Source organism: Sparus aurata, chromosome 7 (genome assembly GCF_900880675.1).
Source record: "Sparus aurata chromosome 7, fSpaAur1.1, whole genome shotgun sequence".
Taxonomy (NCBI): Eukaryota; Metazoa; Chordata; class Actinopteri; order Spariformes; family Sparidae; genus Sparus; species Sparus aurata.
In genome coordinates, this window is record NC_044193.1 from 33,319,397 (window position 1) to 33,342,805 (window position 23,409).

General features: G+C 40.3%; 1 protein-coding gene across 1 annotated transcript; it reads right to left on the reverse strand.

Annotated features, from left to right (window-relative positions):
* Positions 1-492: 492 nt before the first annotated feature.
* On the reverse strand, positions 493-16,654 carry trappc6b (trafficking protein particle complex subunit 6B). The gene is made up of 6 exons (XM_030423735.1): positions 16,349-16,654; positions 16,183-16,250; positions 11,496-11,613; positions 11,137-11,220; positions 3,087-3,180; positions 493-2,635 (listed from the first exon to the last, which is right to left on the reverse strand). Exons 1-6 carry the CDS (start codon positions 16,427-16,429, stop codon positions 2,604-2,606), a joined length of 477 nt encoding a protein of 158 aa, XP_030279595.1. The 5' UTR covers positions 16,430-16,654; the 3' UTR covers positions 493-2,603.
* Positions 16,655-23,409: the final 6,755 nt, after the last annotated feature.

Genomic DNA, 23,409 nt, shown 5'->3' on the forward strand with positions numbered 1-23,409 from the left:
TTTACAGAAGGTCTACCTACCTATAGGCTACCTGAATCTCTGAAATGTATTCCTAAATAAGCTATTACTACACTTTATGGCAAAAATTGCACTGGTCTGTTGGTCTTGAAAAAAAAAAAACCCAAACAATGTTTTGTTGCTTAAGCTTCTGTATTCAGTCATTATTCAATGGTATACTAAAATCCATGTGAAAAAAATTGCTTCTCACTGTTCTCAGGTCAAATATTTATATGCGATTAAAATGCGATTAATTTCGATTAATTAATTACAAAGCCTCTGATTAATTCGATTAATTTTTTTAATCAAGTCCCGGCCCTAGTCATTACATAATGTTGCAGGCCCTAGTTACCTTGACAAGTACTCTTAAGAAGTTAAAATAGGTTCATAACAGCAATACCAGAGCTAGGGTAACTAGACCACCTACTTCAAATACCATTGTGTGGTTTAGCTGAGGGGTTGCAGCTGAGTAGAACATACAGGAGTGCTCACACATTATGATATGATACGTGATGTTATTTTATTGATATCAACACTACATATATTTGTGTTATAATTATATATAATATAAACAGACCTGTAACCTAGCAGCATGTTTATGAAATCTAGTTTTTCAATGGTGAGTTGACCAAACAAATATTCATACTTTGATGGAGTTTTTTTTTATTTTAATTAAATAAAAATGAACCACAGCAGGAAGCTGAACTGTCTGAATGTGAGGCATCCAGAGCTTGATATCGCACATGAATATATAGCAACCGATTAAATCTGAAGTCCAGATTGATACGAACAACGTAAAAATACAACAAAATAATTTTACAATAGTGTACAGTTTGGATATTACCATGCTTCAACAGGACTGCAGCCCAGAGAAAGACAGGCAGACAGACAGATAACATAGAGTTAGATACTTTATATCCGTGCTACAGTCTCTTTTTCCTTTAGGGGGGCAATGTGATCACAGGCTTCAGTCATTCATTTATTAAAGCACATTTTGCATGTCTGAGGACTGTATCCTCCAGGTGAACTCCCTCTGACAGCTGAAACCTTTTCCCTCCAAATTTGTTAAGGAATTGAGCTGTATTATCTAATCTGCTCAGCTGCTCCACATGTAGTCATTTTAATGTTTCTGTTAGTTTGTGGTCTATATGTATATGGTCCATATTTTTTAATGAATTGGCTGAACATAAAAGCATTACGCTTCAAAGATCATAGAATATCTAGTAATGTTGGAACAACACTTCAAAGTAATGATAATTCAACATATTTAGAAATGTTGACATACTACTACATACTGTACATACTGGCATCAATTCAAATTGACTTGGAGCAGTTTACCACCAGATGGTGCCAAAGCACTTGCATAATGGGAATACTCATTCACACAGTCATTTCCTCAGGACAGACTTCATATAAACTAGTGCAGTGCCAGTTCGAAATGTACATGGTCAGAACTGGCCAATTGATTGATTGATTGATGTGTTTTCAGGGAATGCTCATCCAAATGACTTCTCAATCATAGGATTAATATTAAACTCATATTTGATGTGTTCATATACAAGCATCTTTGTTAGAGGATGAACCCCACCCTCACTCCACATGGATCTTAGTACAATGAAGTCTGGGCTGCTTGTTTTTTTTATTTGTTGAGTGGGAGTAACAACTAATTGATCAGTTATTCTTAAGATAATTTTTGCTGTATTCCAATATTTTATTCAGTCATCTATTTATTTAATCACCGGAGTAATATACTAGTAAAATGATCAGACACATGTATTTTTGCATCAGTGTGCAGGCAGGGAAAATAACTGAAACGATGAACAGATCTGTACTGTTAGGCCGAGACATTTTCTAAAACATACATGGCATTAAAGTACGCATAAATTATAAAACTGCCAAATCACCCCACTAGATAATAGAGATCTAATGTTACATTATTACAACAGCAGCTGTGCAGAACACATTTGTAATATGATGGAGACGATGATTAAACATTTAGAAAATTCATTTGAAGTGCCTTCTACTATTCAGCATATTGATGATCCTGATATATATATAACACTTAGGTGAGGATGAAACAAAAATTGGACGGAAATGTCTTGCTGTCTCTGCCGTCTTAAACAAAGCGCTCTAAGATGTTTCGCTTTGAGTGTTCATGCACAGTAGCTGGCACTGCTGTGATCAGCCACTTCCAGACTGCAGAGCTTAGAGAACCACATTGTTGGTTCTCTGTCTAAAATACTCCAACACTTTACATGATCTTGGATAAGATTGTTTAGCTGCAGTATGTTCTCCAGGAAATCTCTGATTGACCAGAGGCAGTGACATCCCAGATGGATACAAGTGTTGGTCCACTTGATGATAATGACTCTGTGTCACCAGGAAACACACTCCCTCTACAGACTGTTATCAAGAAAATGCAGCCATGGACGTTGGAAGCCTAAATAAAACTTTTGACACTTATCACTGCAATCTCCTAAGTGCAGAAACAAGTTGACCAATTTTTGTTTGACTAATACAAATGGATGGGATTTTCTTTCATGACAAAAACTTAAGGATATATGGATGCAAAACGAGTGCAAAGTGAGGTTGGCCAATGCTAGTTGTTACACTTTCTGGATCATGACTTGGAATTTACCTGTGGAAATAGAAAGAGAAGAAAGCATTTGTTGGTCCAACTTTTATTAAAAAATCAAACCAAACTCATATTTTTCTCTTCCTAAATGTGTTTTTAATGATTGTTCAACCCCACGTTGTCTTTCTTAATACAGCAGTCAACTAGTACATCACTAACTTCAGTCAAAATAATGACCACAATGCTAAACCACTAGTCTGCATGGAGATGCCTGTTTCCAGAAATGACTGTGTAGGTGTGGATTAGGCCTTAATATCAGCACAGGTTTCTTGGAACACTGAACGAGGTGATACAACATAAGTACCAGGTATAATCCACACCTATTGACAATGACATACCAAACAACACCAATTTGTCAATGATGTGGTTGAAAGTATTACAATTTGTTTGTCATTCCAAGATCATGATTAAACTCAGAGAAGGACTGGATACAGATGAGTGATGTGTGTCTTACATGCTGGCATGGTGGACACCTCAGCAGTCACAATACTCTTCACTCCCAGGTTGGTCAGAGCTCCTCTCACCAGACCACATGTGAAGGTCAAATACTGCAGAGAGAAAGTCATTTGTGTCAAATGATGAGTAAAGATATCTTAACACAGTCCACAGGATCAAGCCAGACAGAAGCAGCTAACATCTATGTAAATCCTGATTAATGTGTGTTCGTTCTGCTAACAGAATCACCTGGACACCACCAAGACGGGATAAACTGCAGGGAGCACAAAATACAGCAGCCGGTGGTATCAGTGAATCAGATGAAGTGTAACTCCCTCTGAACCTGTTATTTCATGTTGAAGATGAAGAGACAGGTTGACTTCATCCTCTTTAAACCTTCCAGAAACATGTACTTTACACTGACTGTCGTCTACATTACACCAAATGCTACAGGATAGTGTGCAGTTTTACAGAAAGCTCCACAGATGAGCTGTGATGAAGTCTGTCTTCTTTTAGTATTTAGTATCCTTACTATAAACTGAACATGCTCACTGTGAAGCTGAATGGTGATAGAAAAAAAATACAATCTCCACACTTTATAGTCCCTTTGTGTTGACTTTAGTTTGAAGAAATCACTCTAGTTTTAAGTATAACCTTTGTCTAGACAATTTTAATAACCCATTGGAAATATTGGTCAGGAAATGATGAACCTGCTGATATCCTGCTTATTCATTTGGACTACATTGGACAAAGCTTCTGTCATACACATTAAACTTAATTAAACCTGTTAAACAAACAACTACACATCAAGAACAAGCTGCAGTCTGTGTATACTGTGTACTGTGTCTGCTCAGAGGCACAGGAACCATTTAAACTTGCAGAAAGAGTTTATATATTTATTCATTATTTGCCACTGTATTCAGTGATATTCTGATTGTGAAAGCATTATTTAATAACCCAGAATGTGATTATAGTGTCCTATGAATACTGTAAACTATTTTGAAATGACACTCATGAATGATTAGCCTCATGTGTTTATAATAGATCATGAATAGGAAAATGTTGCTAATAAATAAAGGAAGCTGTTTATGGTCCTTTGTTTACCTACAGTCAGGCTGACACATCTGAACTTAATGTTAAATCAAATCAAATCTAAAAACTGAGGGTGATTCACATGAGTTTAATCTGTTATCTGTTTCCACTCCACATGAGTGATGTCGTAATGTGTCAGATCAGTCACAGCGCCTGATCAATATCAGTTATTGAGAGCCTTCTCAATAACTGATATCCAATAAGGTGGCATCACGGCTACTCTCATGTCTTCGATCCTCACACCTTGGAGCACAAAGAAAACCTTCTGGAAGGCATGCAAGATGGCGGACAAGAACAACTTCTGGTTCAAGCAAGAAATGAGGAGTGAGGAAACGACAAATAAGGTAAATGGGATGTACCCCATGATATTTTTCTGAAATGTTTATTGTCACAAGAAAAAAACACTGCAACCCTAGTTATATCATTTGGATTTCAACAGTCATGGTCAAAAGTTTGCATACATTTGTACACAAAATGTATGTCAGTCTCAAGTCCAGCCATTTTCTATAGCTCTCATTTTTCTGTGATGGAATGAGTGGAACACATGAGTTGTCACAAAATAATAGTGGTGTCAACAATAATCGATTCGGCGATGCATCGCAATGCGGGGCATGCACGATTCAGCATCGATGCGGCAACGTGCCATAATCGATTATGTCACTGTTTATTTTCTGGCCTTGAGTGGACAATAAAGTTGTGAAGTTTCAATTACTTCCAGGGGCATTTCCGGAGCAACGTTGCAATGACATGCGCAGCCTGTAGCTACATGCTAAGCGGCAGCACTAGCTAGCATAACAACAACATCAGGGCCTCATTATTGGTGAGCCGTCCCAGTGTGAACGGATAATCTGGAGGCGTGGAGCGTGGGCATGTCTGTCGTGCAGTCTGATAACTGCACAGGTCCTTCACTCAACCAAATACAGAGAAATGTCCCACAAAGCAACGTTACAGGACTGAACAAAAGTAATGTAGTAACTGTAACTGTCTTTGGCAACTTCTATTAGGAAAACAAAATCCCACAGCTGTACGTGGAGAGGCGTCCGTCCTCCCGACTCTTCCTCACATTTCTGCTCAAAAAACAGCGTCTGTCACCGGCAAAAAACTTTAACTCACCGAGTGTTTGTGATGAAAATAAATCATCGCGACCGTCAGCCCTCCGGACCGAGACTTCAGGGAACTTTCCCCAGAAAACAGCCTCCGTCCCCGCGAGTGACAGAGTCAGACAGCGTCCTGTTTACTGATGGTGATTATGTATAATTATGTAATTTAGCGCGAAAAACTTAACTCTGTCACTTAACAGGATGTTTGGTGGGTCAGGATCTCAATCACTACACATTATACAGCATCCATATAATTATAAACTGTCCACGGGTTTGGATTAACAGAGGAACACCTGGGGAAACAGGAGAGTGATAATACACACATAGCAGCCAATAAAATCTGTTGTTCAATACCTGACTGCTTGTATTGCCTCATGACTGATGAAAAGTTTGCCTTGTTGTGTGCAGTAGAATTTTGATACATCGTAGAATCGAATTGAATCGAATCGTTACCTGGTGAATCGTAATCGAATTGAATTGTGAGGGCAGTGCCAATGCACACCCCTACAAAATAAGCATGGCACAGTTGTGTCACTACCATGATCAGAAAACACAAACTATCACCTGCTGCTGAGAGAAAACTGTTCAGGAGTTGGAGTTAGGGTTAGGGTTAGGGTTAGGGTTACCAACCCCAAAAGCAGGTCTGCAGTGAATTAGAAGCTGGAAGACAGCTGTCAGTGTCCACAGTCAAGTGTGTTTTACATCAACATGAGCTGAGAGGCTGCCGTACAAGAAAGAAGCTCTTGATCCAGACCCAACACCTTAAAGCTCGACTGAAGTTTACTGCTGATCACATGGACAAAGAAAAAACCTTGTGGAGGAAAACTCTGTGGTCAGAGGAAACAAACACTGAGTTGTCTGACCACAATGAGCAGCAGTATGTTTGGAGGAGAGGAGGTGAGGCCTTTAACTCCAAGAACACTAAAGCTACTGTCAGGCGTGGTGATGGTAGTATCACCATATCTGAATTAGTAGCCCTTTTCACACAGAGTCGCCGCATTGTCTGTGCAGCGTTGGTTCGCCAATTCTCCGCCAATGGTGATTCACACAGAGCGAAGCATCTCCACCTTAAAGATGAACCGCTGTGTAATTCACACAGAAAGCCGGCGCTGAGGCTCCTAAAGAGGCGTGATGGGACATGTCATGATGATGACATCTATGTGTGTTCAAGGTGTTTCCCTGGTGTCCTCCTGTTAATCTGAACATGAACATGTTGACTGTTTATAATCAGTGTTGTGGTTGAGATCCTGACCCACCAAACATCCTGGAAAGTAACAAAGTTACATTTTGCACTCTAAATTACAAAAACAGGTCTGTCAGCTGTCTGACTCTATCACTCGCAGGGAGGGAGGCTGGTTTCTGGGGGAAAGTTCACTGAATTCTCGGTCTGAAAGAATGACCCATGGGGCCAGACGCTGTTTTCCGGGCAGAAATGTGACTAAGAGTTGGTAGGACAAACAGGAAGACAGACACTTTAGCCACGTACAACTGCAGTATTTTTTTCCTCATATAAGTTGCCAAAGACAGTTACAGTTACTACATTACTGTTGTTCAGTCCTGTAACGTTGCTTTGTGGGACATTTCTCTTTATCTTGTTGAGTGAGGGACCTGTGTAGTTACAAGACTGTCAGACCGACACACCCTCAATACGTGCAGCCGGCGCCGGCTTTCTGTGTGAATTACACACCGGTTTGTCTTTAAGGTGGAGATGCTCGGCTCTGTGTGAAGAACCAACGGCAGAGAATTTGTGAACTGTCGATGTGGCGTTAATACGTCTCTGTGTGAAAAGGGCTACTGGTTCGGTTCACCAATGCTGCGCCTCTAATTCTACCTCCAGAGGTGGATCAGCGCTGGAGTGAAATTTCACCCCTTGCCGCCTCTGAGACATTCACACAGAGGCGGAGAATTTGCGCAGGATCCCCACATCCAAAAGGCAGTGTGAATGGGGCTACTGAGTGGAAGTCTGGGGTACATTAAAAAGAACACTATGCATACTTCAAAAGAGAGCAAACAGGATAGTACATAACAGAGGTGGGGGACTCGAGTCACATGACTTGACTCGAGTCGGACTCGAGTCGCAAATTTGAGGACTTAAGACTTACTTGACTAACACTGATGAAAGACTCGACTTGACTTTGACTTGGCATTCATAACTTGAGACTTGGCTTAGACTTGACACAGATGACTTGAAAGTCTTGGCTTTTCTTTCTTTTCTTTTTGCGCCACTGTATGACGTGTGCTTGCAAGCCTGGCAGTTGGCGGGCCTGCCAGAGTGGCAGACAGGATCAGAGGAGAGGCAGCATGGAGCGAGCTCCGAAAATCGTCAAATTCGGATTTAAAGATTATTTCATAGAAGAAAAGAGGAGGATGGCAGTATGCAGCTCTAAGATATTTGACACCACAACAACCACATCAAATGTCACCTGTCACTTCAGGACCCACAAAGAGAGTGACTGTGTGTCTTTAGCTAACTTTAGCTAACACTATGATGTTATAGGTGATATTTAACTATGTTAGGCTTGGCTTCAAACTGATTATGCAAAGTGAGAACACATATCGTTAATGTAAAAGACATGGGTGTGGGCTGAATGTGGGCACGTTACTAACGTTACGTTAGCCAAGCTAACAGAGCTTAAGTTAGCTGTGTGCTAATGGCTAAACGCAGGGTATTCCCTGGCTATCTATGGCCAAGGCGGGCTGCCTGAGTGATTTTGGCCGATGTCTTGGTTAAACCTTAAGTGCGTTTACATGCACAGCTTAGTCAGATTACAGCCATAGTTCGACTATGCTACTCAACCAGACAAATGCAATTATCTGAGTATACATGCCGGTAAGAAAATCGGATTACTGGCCCGGAGCATGTCATACCCCGGTACGCTAGGTGGCGCTGTACCCATTTCAACTAGTGTAACAGAGACACCTCCGGCTGACCTCTTTACGTCACCAGCTGCCTCGGCATTCAAGAAAGATGGCGTACGAAGAGCGAGACGAAGCTACATCTTTGTACACTTCGTATATGGTGTACATGATAATTACACAAACCAGATGCACAATGGCACTCTTTCTTGCGGTGATTTCGGAGGAAAGACGCCGCCGCCGCCGTCCGTCTACTTCCGGCTCACGGCCCCGGGGAAAATATCTCGCGCCTGCGCAGAACGCAAAATCCGATCCGATCTGATGGAACGTATACATGCAGGAGTAGTGCGACTATCAATCGAATAATCTGGGTGCTTTAATTCGACTATGAGAAATCCGATCTGGTCCGATTTTAGTCAGACTAAGGTGTATAACATGCATGTTAAAGATCCGTTCATAGTCAGACTAACCAAGTAATTCAGTTTTCTTGAGTGTCATGTAAACGCACTGCTTGTGTGTGTTTCAGATATATCGTCTTCAATGCACACAAAGCCATTATTTTAAAGGTAGGCGCGCAATATACACACACAAAACCCAAAACGTAACCGTTCATTCCGGCCCTGATACACCTCTGGAGGTAGTATCAGGGCCGCATTAGTGTGAAAGGATAAGCTGGCAGCGCGGAGCGGGGGCGTGTCGATCAGGCGGTCAGTTAACTACATGGGTCCTTCACTCAACTTAATACAGAGAAATGTCCCACAAAGCAACTACATGTACAGACAAAATTAACGTAGTAACTGTTATTTTCTTTGGCAACTTATATGGCAACATGGAGAAGCGTCTGTCCTCCCGACTCTTCCTCACATTTCTGCCCGAAAAACAGCGTCTGTCACCGGCAAAAAACTTTAACTCACCGAGTGTTTGTAATGAAAATAAATCACCGCGAAGGTCAGCCCTCCTGACCGAGACTTCAGTGAAATTTCTCTCAGAAAACAGCCTCCATCCCCGCGAGTGAGGGAGTCAGATTGACAGGGGGGACACCGGGGAAACACCTTGAAAACGACCCGACATCATCATCTTGACCCCTCTTTAGGAGCCGCAGCGCTGGCTTTCTGTGTGAATTCACAGTGGTTTATCTTTAAGGCGGAGATGCTTTGCTCTGTGTGAATCACCATCGGCGGAGAATTGGCGAACCACCGCTCGTGTCTCTTCTACTGTTTCTCACGGAGCTCTGCCCCGTTTGAAAGGAGAAGGGGGCCTGTATGTGGTCTACGCCTCCGAGGTGTAGAATGTGTTTTATAGAAGACAAACACACATTTCAAGACGGAACAGACATGTCCTGTGATTTTCAGCCTCTTTTTATAGAGGGGGAGGGGGAACAATACCTAAGAGTAATATTCTCAGCTGTCAGGATCTGCAGTATGTTGCAGTTCCAGGGTTGATATTTATCCAATCTGGTTCTTGTATTCATGGGTTTTTAAAAAATTCTAAAATTGATCAAGTATGCAATTACATCATATTATTGACTAACCACGCTCTTCTGTTTACTGTGTCTACAGATATGAAGAATACATTCATATGAAAGGGACATCTGATCCCAGCTAGCCTCCCATCTCCCAATACATCAAATCAACAAAAGTACAGTTATACGACTGCAACCAACCCCAGCAAAAAGCCATTAAACATCCCATCCTGTCAGACCACATTATGAATTGCAACATGCCACTGTCCATCATTGAAAATCAAAGTTTTCAGCATACCGCAAAAATCAGAGGAGTGATTCAATTCCACTCCCTAACTATTTGGACATTTGTGATGGACAGAGCTGCCTTTAGTTTTGGGCACTGAACCAGCGCACCCTCCCCTCTTTGTTTGAGGTGGCAGTAAGGGCTATGGTAATCCCTGCATCCAGTGCACCTGTTGAACATGTGTTCAGCCATGGCGGGGTTATAATGCGACCCAATTAAGTGACAAAGTACTGTCATTTGATTTTTTGCAAATGCAATGCAATGTAAGTTGTCTGTTTCTAGGCAGCAGGATTGCTACCAGTAATTTTTCTCCATGATTTCTAAAGACAATGATCTAATTAAGCAGTCTTGTCCATATAGATGTATAAAGTGTTTGGTGTTACAGAAAAGTTAGAGATATTTCCATAGAGATTCAAAGACTGAGCACAAAAATTATGTTGTTCCCATGCCATGTGTGGCAAATTATCTTCTACAGCTTGTGTAGATTTACTCTACCTATTGTTAATAGGTTGCAGATTCCAGTCACTCTTTCCACTAAGTGACAGTAATGCAGAGAATTCAGTGTTTTTCAAATGGTATGTTTTTTAATAGTAAGCCATGTTTGAGGAATGCCTTTTAGTGATATACAAAAACTATTTTACTTGAAAAGTTTGACTACATTTTTCAGGCATTGATTTGAGTCATGTTTACACTTTAGGTTATATATTCTTTATTTAACTTTTTTACTTCATACACCATTAAGTGGCATTTAGCTTTGATGCAATACTTTTTGTGCACAAAAACAGTTGATTATGAAAATAACAGATGTAGTGGAGTTGATGATGAAAATAAAATTCAACCTTTTCATGACCACTATGTCTACTTAATGATTTAAATGAGGAAACTGGTAGATCAGAATTTTGTGAGACGTAACTTCTTGTGATGTGCTTGACCTTAGCCATGACTCGACTTGACTTGTTTGAGTAATAGCAATGACTGGACTTGAACCCCTTGACTTGACCTATAATAAATTCATTAATGAACCGAACTTTGTGTTTTGTGTTCCACTTATTTCATCACAGAAAAAGGAGAGTTGTAGAAATCATTGGAACTAAAAACTGCCATTTTATACATTTTCTTTACAATTGTAGGTAAACTCTTGCCCACGACTGAAATAAAGTCTGGAGCCGTGTTTAGCTCCTGCTGGCCGGGGATCAGCTGCCTCATAAAACAGACAGTCTTATAAAACAGATCACTACAGAGTCATCCATCTATTAAAATCAAGACAGGGCACCTTTGGGGCTTGGTCCAGATACTGTTTCCCAGCTGACAGCTGACCCAGTAATCGGAACTTGTTGTCCTGGAGAACATAGATGCCCTGAAACACATGACAATAGCAATGAAAGACATCAACACAGCTCACAGCAGTAAGACTGCTGACAGGAGACAATGCAGGAATAAAAACAAAAATAATATTTACAAACCATAGAAACAAAGTGTTTTATTGCCTTTAAAACAAAATCAAAATTTCAGTTTGTCTGGGCTGAGCCTGTAGAGCACTGCAGGCTCACAGTGCATCCTGATGACATGTTATGTTAATTGGAGCCTGCTGTGTGAATGACAGTCAGTCACTGACAGAGAGCTCAGTGTTACCTGGTGATTGGTTCGAAGGTTGTCAATTTGCTTTTTGAACACACATGTCCAGAAGTCTTTACAGATGAACTTCATGATGTCCAGCTCGTCTTTGAACCGTATTGTGTCCTTTGTCAGTCTAGAGGGAGGAAATACCTGTTCAACACTCATAAGCTTGTCACAGCTGGTCACTATGATTTTATACAAAAGTTCGTCAAACATGAGGAAACAGTGCACCTGCTGAGGACTATTTTCAGGGCTGGACTGATCAACATTTGGTACTCTCGTGAGTATTTTGGCAGTGAGAGGGTTTATGTGGAATTGAGCCAAAATTAACTACAGTGTATAGCATGGTTCGAATTACGGGGGAGCTAAGGGGAGCTCGGCTCCCCTGAAAAGGACCTGAGCTCCCCTGAAAGCCCACTTTGAGACATTTAGGGGGAGCTCTAAAGCACCAAGGCGTTAGGACTAGAGATGCACCGATCAGGATTTTTGGGGCCGATCACTGATCACCGATCACCGAAAGCAGTATCTGCCGATCCCGATATTGCCGATCACAGCGTCAAATCCATAAATTTTTCTATATTGTTGTCTTGTGTAACTTTCATATATTTAATTAATGATTCTTCTTACACAACATTGACATTGTATTATTAAGTATAAAAATTAGGAGATGAGAAAGTATCATGAATTGACCACCGTTTTATTGCAGGCTGAGGCAATGTGCAATATTTCACACTCTAGAGACTCTCAGAGACAACTTGGACTCAGCTTACATAGAGTAACTGTAGCTTACTAGTGGGAATGCACGCAGTCAAGGTGGGAATTTTGTCATTTTAGGGGCAAGTCCATTTGGCCTTCACTTTTTTTTCAGGGGCACCAAGGCCACATGACAGGGCACAAAGGCCACTGAGTAAAATGTGTTGATTTACCTTTCAGACTGATACCATAACATCCTAATTTATAATAAGACATGGATTGTGTATTAAAACATTTTTTTTATACCAAAATCAAGTTAAAGTTACATTAGAAAGTAGTTTTTGTTAAGTAGGGTTAGGGTGAGGTGGGTTTTGTGACACCTCACTGAATATTAGTGTTATTGAATATTTCTCCCAATAGAAATTCCCCCAAATTATGGCAAAGCACATTTTTTCCAAACAAAAAAATTTAGAATAACCAGCAGGAGACCACTGATGTGTGGAGTGATTTTGGTGGCACTACACTCTGAATAATACTGAAGTTATTGAATTTTTTGTAGTTTCTCTTTTCGGTGTTGCACTTTGTAGACGGTCCCTGCGCCCTCGTCTCACAGCTGGCTGACCATACAGACCAGAGTTAATGTCCAGACGCTCGTTTTGATTAATATACGGTTGTAGCTCGTTGTCTTCCTCACTACGGTAGAAAAGAGCTTTGTTTGTGTTTTAACAAGGTTTCACTTATGAGTTATTGATCCGGGAAGTTCGAATCTGTGAATATATTTCCAACTTTACCGGACTAAATCCTACCACATAAGTCAGTTACGTATCATATCAAACCGGCTGCGCTCGCTCGCTGTGCTGTAAGTTTCGTTCTTGTGTTTTGAGACGCTGCTGCTGTTTGAGAGGCTTTCACGTGAGATCATCGTGATGATGAGACTCCACCTGCGCGAACCGCGGACTCACTGAAGTTACTGTGAGTGACTACTGTGCACTCAGGTGGCTGTAATTCAGGGCAAGCTCGCTACGCTGACCGGGCCAGGGGCACAGAGGCCACTGTGGCCGTACGATGAGTTTTTTTTTCACGGGGCATCAAGGCCAAAGTGCGGGGCAACGGCGGCCATGAAATTCCCTCCCGGCATGCAGTTAATGCAGCCGTCTTTATACTTAAACGTCATCTGATCGGCCTGATGTGATCTATTTTGAGAACTCCGATCAAAACCGATAGGGGCATTATCGGCCGATTGCGATCGGTTGCCGATCGATCGGTGCATCTCTAGTTAGGACGTGAAGATAAAAGCCGTTAAAGTCCGGCGGGGAGGATCGGAGCCTCCGCCACTCCTAAGCTGTTGATCCTCGGTGTGACTGCTGCTGCCGTCACCACCGCCACGGCCGGGCTCGGCTGCGCTCTGACCGACCAGGAGCCTGCTATATAAACCTTACAACAGCGATTAATTACCATAGTGTAGAGTTATGATTAGCTGTGCTTTATATGTGACTTTCACCCAGCTGGAAGAAAAAAAGATGAAATGAGATGGCTGGTCCGCTGGGGCTTTACAGGTGATCTACTGAGGAAAGTAGCAGCACGCGCCCAACAGTTGCCTTCCTGCCTTCTGTAACTTGATAGTCTACTCAAAAATAAACGTATAGGCTGAGCAAATTTATGGGGGTTTCTGTAATATCCAAAGATTTTGCATAAATAGCTACCTTTTTCTAAAATACTGCTTGTTCTGTGGTGTTGGCATGTCAGATCTGATCACTGCAGGCATCAGATTTGCCTGCAGTGAAAGCGATAATTGACTCGCGTCTATTATCGCTTTCAGTGTGTTTGAGCCTGTTTTCTTTGCGTGGTTGTAAACAGAACTTTCAGCCCTAATTCCATTTCTCCACCCATTGTACCAATCCACAGAGAGAAAGGAAACAACAGTTCTGATCTCAGTTTTGAGTGAGAAATTGTGCTTCTGCGTGTCCTGTTCGTGTTTTCCAAATACAATTGTTAAAGCTGCACTCATCCCTTTTTGATATCACTAATGGAAATGATAATAATACACGCACAAGAAGTCTCTTTATTTCTAAAGTTTCTTAAGTTTGCTATACGATGTTTGAGAGATGTTCAGCTTTATTGTTTTGCCACATGTGATTCTTGAAGGAGTGTGTATGAGAAGCATAACAACTTTGACTGTGCCCCTGCTGATTTTGTGATTTTGTATTTATTTTTTTTGCTCTGATTAATAAATGTGTTCTTTGATTTTGAAGCAGTAGCTTTATAGTGTTGTTATTTAGCCTCTCTGAAATGCTATTAACAGTATTAACTGTCTGTAGTAGTAACAGTAGAATGTTTTTCGCAGTTACCCTGCAATTGATTGCGTTGCCGTGCATTTCGTATGTGCGTGTGACATGTTTAGTAGCGGTGCACACTGGAAACTAGGGCTCCCCGAAAACCACTGTGTAATTCGAACCCTGGTGTATAGGTAGTAGTGTATAGGTAAGTGTCCAATGCCCAGATCCAGTTGCCTCCGTGAAGTCCATTAATTCCTGATTATGGACACCTCAAAGGGCATTATCCCGCTTATACCATGGTCATTTGCCAAAGGAAAAAAAACATAAAGACAATTTGCATATACTTTTGTGTGTTTTGCGATCAAAATGTAATGTTTTCACAAACAGTAACTCCATTTCCCTGGCAACACCTGAGAGTTTGACTCTGAAACAGTCACAACAATCCAGGATGATTCATATGAAATGGAAACGTTAACTCATCCAGTAAACAGGACGGACCTTAGATATGACTTAGCAACGGGAGATAAACTAGTCTGCTCAGCTCAGTGAACAATTCATCTCAGCTACTAGTCAGATAGATAGCTAATGTGAAAGATACATACCACAAAAATAAATTAATGACCAATTTTGGTAATTTTAGAAAGTTGTGTGAATCAAATGTTCTTTGTAGCACAGCCTCTTAACTTCTTCTGAGGGATTCTGATTAATGGCTGGTGACTTTTCTGGGCCCTTCGGGAGCTTGTTTGATGCAGCCATTAGACTCAGGCACATACTACAGTGTAAAGTCTAAAGATGTAGTGGGGAGTAAAGGCACATAAAGTCGGTTTACCAAGCTTTTTAAAATCAAACAGGGTTACTAACCTTTTCACGAGTTATCTATTACGTTATCTGTTATGGACAGTTCAGCCAGCAGACACTTAGGTTTCTCACCCTTATATACTACAGTGTAAGTTTCTTGTTGCAGTCTGTGTGTTACAAGCACCACCCTGTGGTGTTCAGAGGAAGATGCACTGAGGGACACAACTTTGTGTGGTAAATAGGTTATTGAGATTTTTCTTTTTTAATCATTAGTTTTTTAATTAATTTTTTTCCAAGCGTTAAGGTGTCTGCAGTCAGCTGATGCCGATGCTGCTCATTTTGGTATAGGCGCATTCATTTAGAACAGGCCGTTTGACTGGAACTATTTGAGAAGCTCTGAAGGTGTCCATATCAAAAGTTAATTCACACCTTTCAGCCAAACAGAATCAAGTATTCACCCAGACCATGGTGTGATGATAATGAAGGAACATGTCAGCTAATGCAACAATGTGGCTCACTGATGTGTTTTTGGACAACAGTGGAGCTCGCTGGCACAGGAAGAAGATGCATCAGGCTGTCGCAGCAGAACAAAACAAGTCAAAATTATAGCCTCATCTTTGTAGACTATTACAAATAATACTGTTAGAAATAAGGTCTTATTCTGACATTACTTATGTTGCAATGTGCCTTTCAATGTACCTGTCTAATTGAAAAACTAGAGGAGATTCACAAGGAAAATATTGACATTAGATCAAATAAAGAATCTCTGGTTCTGCTCACCTTTCAAATGTCTATGAAGGTCCAAGGCATTACTAGGCTAGTTCAGGCATATCAAGACAGCAGCTGGCTAAACTCTGAGCAGTGGATGTGATTCATGCGTTTTACAGACAGACTCCAGGCTGAGTTTTACATGTTAGCCGCAGTTAGCTTGTTACCTCTCTATTAGCCCTTGGCCGACTCTGAAACCCATGTTCTCCAGCTTGGTGATATTTCTCCCATTCTCCTGAATGATGACAAACGGCAAACACAGTTAGTGGTAACAAACAGTTTAAGTTAGTGGGCTGCAGAGGAGAAAACTTGGACTGACTGTGTGTTTCTTACCGACTCTCCGTTTTCAGCTGACTTGTAAACGTACTGTACCACTTCGTTATGTAAAAACTGGAAAGAGGCTTCGTCTGCCATTCTTCTTCTCTAACAGCAGTAGCTATTTCACCACGGTCCGTCAGCACCTGGTCCACCGTGTCATTTACACCGGGACCAGCATGATCACATGATCACATAGACACACACACACACATACACACACACTGACAGCTCAAACACACAAGTACACTAACTTTATTCCACAAACACAAACCAAACCAAACGGTACTTCCTTGTCTTGTATACCGGCGAGGGGAGGGGCGCTAACGTTGAGGGCACTACTGCTTCATTACCGCCACCAGGTGGCTTGGAGATCCAACAGTAAAATTAAATTAAATTAAATTAAATTAAATTAAATTAAATTAAATCCCACAACTGGAAAGCCGAAATATTTTATATTCATAATAGAAAGAGCCTTGTTTGCAGTTCTTGATGTCCCGTCTATAGATTTACCTGGAAAATGCTTCTTGGGCCGCTGGGAATTTTTAACTGCAATACTGCGAGTGGCCGCCATCCCAGATTAGAAGCAAGGATGAGCAGCACCTGAACACCAGTTATATGGCTGTGTCCCAGTTCAGGGGCAGCATCCTTGGAGTGTGCATTTGAAGTGCAATTACGTCACAATGCCGCGCGAAGGCTGTCCCAATTCAAACTGTCCTCCAAATGCTCAACACAAATGCTGCCTGCTTTTCCCTCTTCCTGGAGGACACATCATCTATCTATAAATGCACGGAATCTCTGTCTGTGTGTGTGTGTGTGTGTGTGTGTGTGTGTGTCTGTTGGTCAAATATCTCTGCGGATCAGGATCACACTGACCCGAGACTTTCAACATGGCTGCTGCGTGGTTCAGTGGTGTGCATCTAAGCATTTGTTTGGATTGCAATGATACCGTGAATAAATTATTTCATAAATGCTTTACAAATTCTGCCGAGCATTGTCCACCGGAGCCACCACAGTCACGTGCGCACCAGAGCCAATCACTGCAGAGCTCAAGCCCACGACATACCTGAAAAACAAGCGGATTTATATCTGCAACGGCGCGAGCTGGACCGGGATTTTGCCGGCGGTTCGGTCCGTTTTGTTCTGTTCTGTTCTGTGCATCTAAACTGACTGTTGTGGATTAATGAGATTAAACGAGTCCAGACCGAGTCTGTTCGGGTCTGAGGAGATCCGGAGACGCGCGGACAACAAAGTGGAATCGGAATCTGTGGATGTTCATGTGTAGCTAGCCGCTAGCTACACGGCCCACCTCCCGAGGCGACGGACCGGACGCATCGGCATGTCCAAAACCGGACCTAGGGTAAATAATGTCCGACACGCTTTTTCGCGAACATCGCCGTCACGTTTGCTTTGTGTCTGGTGCAGGAAGAAACGGTAAAAACGGGCTTTTGTCACGAAAGTGTCCAAGCAGCAAGTTTGGTTGTTGAGGAACAGGAAGTTGTGGGAGGGACCTAGGCGGATGATTGACAGGCAACGACGGTCGGACAGCGATATTGAGAGTTGAGAGATTTGTTACATTTAGCGTGTTTGGAGTGTATAGTTAGTGTGTTATGTAGTGTTTGGTGTAGTGTGTTTAGTGTGTAGTGGAGTCGGTTTTTTGTTTAATGAGTCAGAACAATGAGAAGATGCTGAATGTGGAGCAGGCAGTCCAGCTCTTAAGGAGCACAGGCAGACCTGAGCATTGCCTGCATTTAAATGTAAATAGTTACATGTAACTTTGTAAATTTTTTTAATGTATGCACAAATTGAGCAAACAACAATTTATATTTGCATTATAAGTTAAAAAAAAAATGGTTAAACATATTTGTGGTTTTCACGGTAAGCAAATCTAACTTTCTACTCGGATTTTATGTTTTTTTTTGTGTTAATACAGTATGTCAAAATAAAAAAATAACTGTACAGTCACACATGTGAGGTTGTGCTGAAAATAATGACACCAAGTAAATAGTTTTTAAGGTGAAATATAATGGCAAAATCAAAAATAGTCAAAAACAGCCAATTATACCCTGGACGTCCCACCTTCAAACACAGCCTCATTTGGCCATCCGTGAAAAAGCTGCTTAACCTCTCACTTTTTTATAGGAATACATATTTCCTACAGGCACTGCACTAGTAGACATATAAAGAGTAGACGCCGCATCGACTGCTACTGCCTATTGGCGCTGACGAGCCGCGGGGCCGCCATCTTGGACCGGTCACCCGCTCCACTCCGTGTATCTTTTTGGCAGCTCAAAGCGCACTTAATCAATCATAACTCTGAATTCTAAAGTGATTTTCACGCGGGGCTTTTTTTGCTGCAAACGTCATACATGTAGCTATGATACAGATAACACGGTTCGGCATATTTTAATAGTCATAGTGGAATTAACAGTAATAGAATATTCAGATATATGATATATGTGATATATGATAGGTATTTTGCAAACACTATAAATATAAACACAATACAAATCATAGAGTAATCTATATCTAGATCGATATATATAGCCTATATAGCAGGGGCGTTGCCAGACACTTTTTACCGGGGCACATGCCCTGGTAAACATGCGCTGTGCCCCCCTGTAAAATTCCAGATGAAATTTCACATTGAGTCTATTTTTCATCACAGACAGTTTATGATCACAGAATGGAGTAGTTGACAGCTCCTGTGACAGGTGAAAGCAGAAGAAGATGCAGGTGGCACAGTCAAGTCAGAGTGAGGAAGTGGAGGAGAGGGACAGACGAGAGAGAGAGGGAAAAGACATGAGGGACCATCACTTCATCACACTGAGGGAACAGATTCCATAGAAACAGATATATCTGTTGAGGAGGACACTGGTCAGACGCAAGACTATTCAGATTCATAGTGCATTTGTCTGTTTGGCACTAATATAATGAGGATGTGTTTGTGTGTGTGTGTGGGAGGGGATGGGGGGCTGTGCCCCTGTAAAGCTGCAGGGTTATCAACGCCCCTGCTATATAGATATATAGATAGATCTATCTATCTATATATATATGTATATATATATACACACACACATATATATGTATACACACATATATATATATATACATATATATATCGATCTATAGATAGATATAGATTACTCTATGATTTGTATTGTGTTTATATTTATTGTGTTTGCAAAATACCTAACATACATCACATATATCATATATCTGAATATTCTATTACTGTAAATTCCACTATGACTATTAAAATACGCTACCAAATCTACCAAACATTTTAAATAGGAATAACGCCTTTAAAATTAAAATAAAACCATATGTGGCGATCAACAGTTTATATGTCAGCATTAACGTAATGTATCGGTATGTTAATGTCCCCAAACTGTTAGCTAGCTAATAATGATAATATTGATAACATTACTGTGGGATCAATAACAGGTTTACCTCTCCACGGTCCTCTCAGTCGGAGATAAACCAGAGCCGCTTCTCCTCTTCCTCCACATGGAGGAGGATTAAAAAGGAAATCAGGAATTCCTGAAGCTCAAACAGATCTGACAGTCAAACTTTACTCTTCTTGTCACTTTCACTGACCTGGGCTGCAGAAATAGTGACGTACGAGTAGGGGCGGGAACATCTGATGACGCAACCAGGATATGCTCCGAAGGCTACACTGTAAACCCAAACATTCAAAGTAATTAAATAGATTAAGTACTGTATACTCATAGTTTTAGAAAAAGTTCTACTTACTTAATTATGTCAAGTTGGTGTAACATGTTGTTCCTTTTTGAGTAATTTTGACTAATCATTTTTGATTTAATTGAACTATTTTGTATTTAAGTGAGCATAACTTAAAAACATCACTTAAGCACAACTTAACAGAATTAAGTTATTACATGCTAAGAATGATAAAGTCCTGTTATTTCTATGGTTTTAAATAGGGATGATTTAAAAATAAACTTTATTTATATAGCACATGCTAAAATACAATAAAATCTCAAAGTGCTTCTCCAAATAAAATCAGTAAAAAAAAAACAGTAACAATTCGATTGGAACAAATGGTCTACAATGCATTTGACATTAGTGGAGGACAAAATGTATTTAATTAAGCATCAGTTTAATGTATTCTATATGTTTTTTTGTTTTTACTTAAGTGTTGAGCAGCTGCAGGGATAATGTTTTATTTCGAGTTAATCTCTGATTCACCCTCCGAAGCAGAAGGCGGCGCTAATGTGCATACTACACTGATTCCTTACCGCTCTTTGAAAAAACACAGAAGAAGAAAAGTTTAAACTGCAGAGATGGTTGGCAGCTGGAAGCAACAGAAGGCAGAAAGTTCGACCTATGCGGCAGCAGTCAGGACTTACTGTATGTTTTGAAGCTGAATATTTATTCACTTTTACTTATTTAACGCCATGGATTGTAATAAACTAAGTTTACAGCAGAGGCAAAACTCTGCTGGCCACCATGGTGCTAACTAGCTAACCAATTACAACAAATGTAATGGTCAGCTGCTAGAACTAGCGAGCTAACATTAGCTAACCTAGGTTACAACCTAATCTTTCAGAGGATCCAAGCTCACAAACAGTATATTTTGATATGTGATGAATGTATTTCCCATCATTGCATCTCTCTCTTCCAGTTTCAAGAAGTTAAGACTTAAGAGTTGAGGAAGATATAACTGGAGATGTGATAAAGATAAATGATATGTCATCTGTTCTGTTCCATGTGTTAGTTTGTGATTAGTGTCTCTTTTTCATCCATTCAGGACGAGTTTGATGAGCTAGAGCTTGATGGTGTTGCCGTGGGCCTCCTTACTGTCATCAGTGACCATGATACAAGCAGTGTTGGGAAGATTACTTTGGAAATGTAGTTGGTTACAATTACAAGTTACCCTGTTGAAAATGTAATAGTAGTGTAACTATTTCAATTACTTTCTCAAAGTAATGTAACTAATTACATTTGATTACATTATGATTACTTTTCTTTATTTTGAATGAAATCTCTCAACTGCTAACCATTTTCACATTTTAAGACCTATAGTGTGATAAACCTTTCAGTTCAAAGGTTTAACCATATGAGTCTGACCTTAGGCCTGTACTGCGAAGGAGGCTCACTTCCTCACTAAATAGAGCGACAACGGGCTGATTTCAGACAAGAGGAGCAGGTTGTTTTAATGGAGAGAGTATGAGCAATACAAAAAAGCCTGATCACAGCCTGAAGCAACAGGTTTGCTGCAAATATGACAAGAGGAGGCTGATTTTAATTTCTGACAGCTCTACATTGAGCTGCTTTTAAATATGAAGCTTTAGAGGAACAACAACTGTTGTTTTAAACTGTGTTAAATATTGTTTTCATATATTTCACTGATCGCAATTATAAAATGCCAGTGTGTGTTTTATTGAAAGCGAGGCATGTAATTCGTTACTCCCGAACACTGGATACAAGTCCAGTTCACTACCACCCTGTGAGAATCTGTCATCACTGAAAGGAATTAGCCAGGTCGCCAAAAGCACTTTTATAGCTGATAATGAAAGCTAATTTCATTTGTGTATTATTTGTTATTATTTATTATTGTTTTTGATTACTCCAATTATTTTCCTGACTATCTGATTAGTTGTTTGGTCAATATCAGAAATTTGTGAAAAATATCTATTTCCTAGGGCCTTAAGTGACCAGGAACACATTTGGAAGGCTAGAATCAGAGAATTTTGAGTAATATGAGAGAGATATTAAGTTTGTTAAACTCAGTGTAATTGAGGCAATCAATTGCCTCAAAAATGTTAAGTTTTTAATCACATGTTTTTTAAGTAAACAAACTCAACATATGTGACTAATGTGTACTTAAAACAATGATAGCACAAACTAATAAACATTGAGTTTGCTTAACATAAAATGGTGTGGTTGTGTACTTATTTTTTAAAGTTCTGTGAAGTTATTCCAGTGGTTTTGAAAACTGGAAACTAAGTCATATTAACTGAAAATAATTGAGTTGCCTTAACAGAAAACTTTAAGTCATATTAACCACAAATTTTTGAGTTGAGCTAAATGAGCACTTTAACGGTTATCAAAAGGTACAAGTAGCAAGTCATCCAACCTTTTAAGTTCTGGAAAATGTTGACTTTTGAGTTCATCAACTCCAAAAAATTGAGGCAATCGATTGCCTCAGACATTTTAAGTTTGGAGTCACATGTTTTTAAGTAAACAAACTCAATATATGTGACTAATGTGTACTTAAAAACAATGACAACACACACTAATAAATATTGAGTTTGGTTAACATAAAATGGTGTGGTTGTGTACTTATTTTTTAAAGCTCCGTGAACTTATTCCAGTGGTTTTGAAAACTGGAAACTTTAAGTCATATTAACTGAAAATAATTGAGCTGAGCTAAATCAGCACTTTAATTTAACTGTTATCAAAAGGTACAAGTACAAGTCATCCAACCTTTAAGTTCTGGAGAATTTTGACTTTTGAGTTCATCAACTCAAAAAAATTGAGGCAATCGATTGCCTCAATTCTTTTGAGTTCTGGTAACTTATTCGGGTTTACAGTGTAGACCATCCCATTTAACAACAATTGACGCGGCCTGCGGGTCTCTCCGAAGGACCCATCCTTTGGGGGCGATGAAGGCTGGGTCCTTGAAGGATGCTGCCCCTGAATTGGGACACAGCTACTGTGTATGGAGGGGACCCCCCCTTTCCGGTGGGCTACAAAGGACCTTATTTTGAAAAACGTGTGTATGGTAGTGAGAGGAGAGAGACAGATGTATTCTGTGATCCCGTTGGAATTATGCCATGATGCTTGTCAATACAAAAGATACATTTTCGTCTTGGGAAAGTTGAAGTTTGTCATAAAACTAATAATATATAAGACTGTATAACATAATAACAAAGCCTACACAACAGTCATGTTAGTGACGTTGTCTCCTTGAACAGTGAACAAAACTCTTCAAAATTGTAGAGTTGGTGCTTTGATTAGCCTGCTGACGAACAGAGGAAGTATACCCTTTTACATAACTGCAGTTGGCCAGTTTTATTGAAATTTTCATATTTGTCATAACTTTTTCTGTG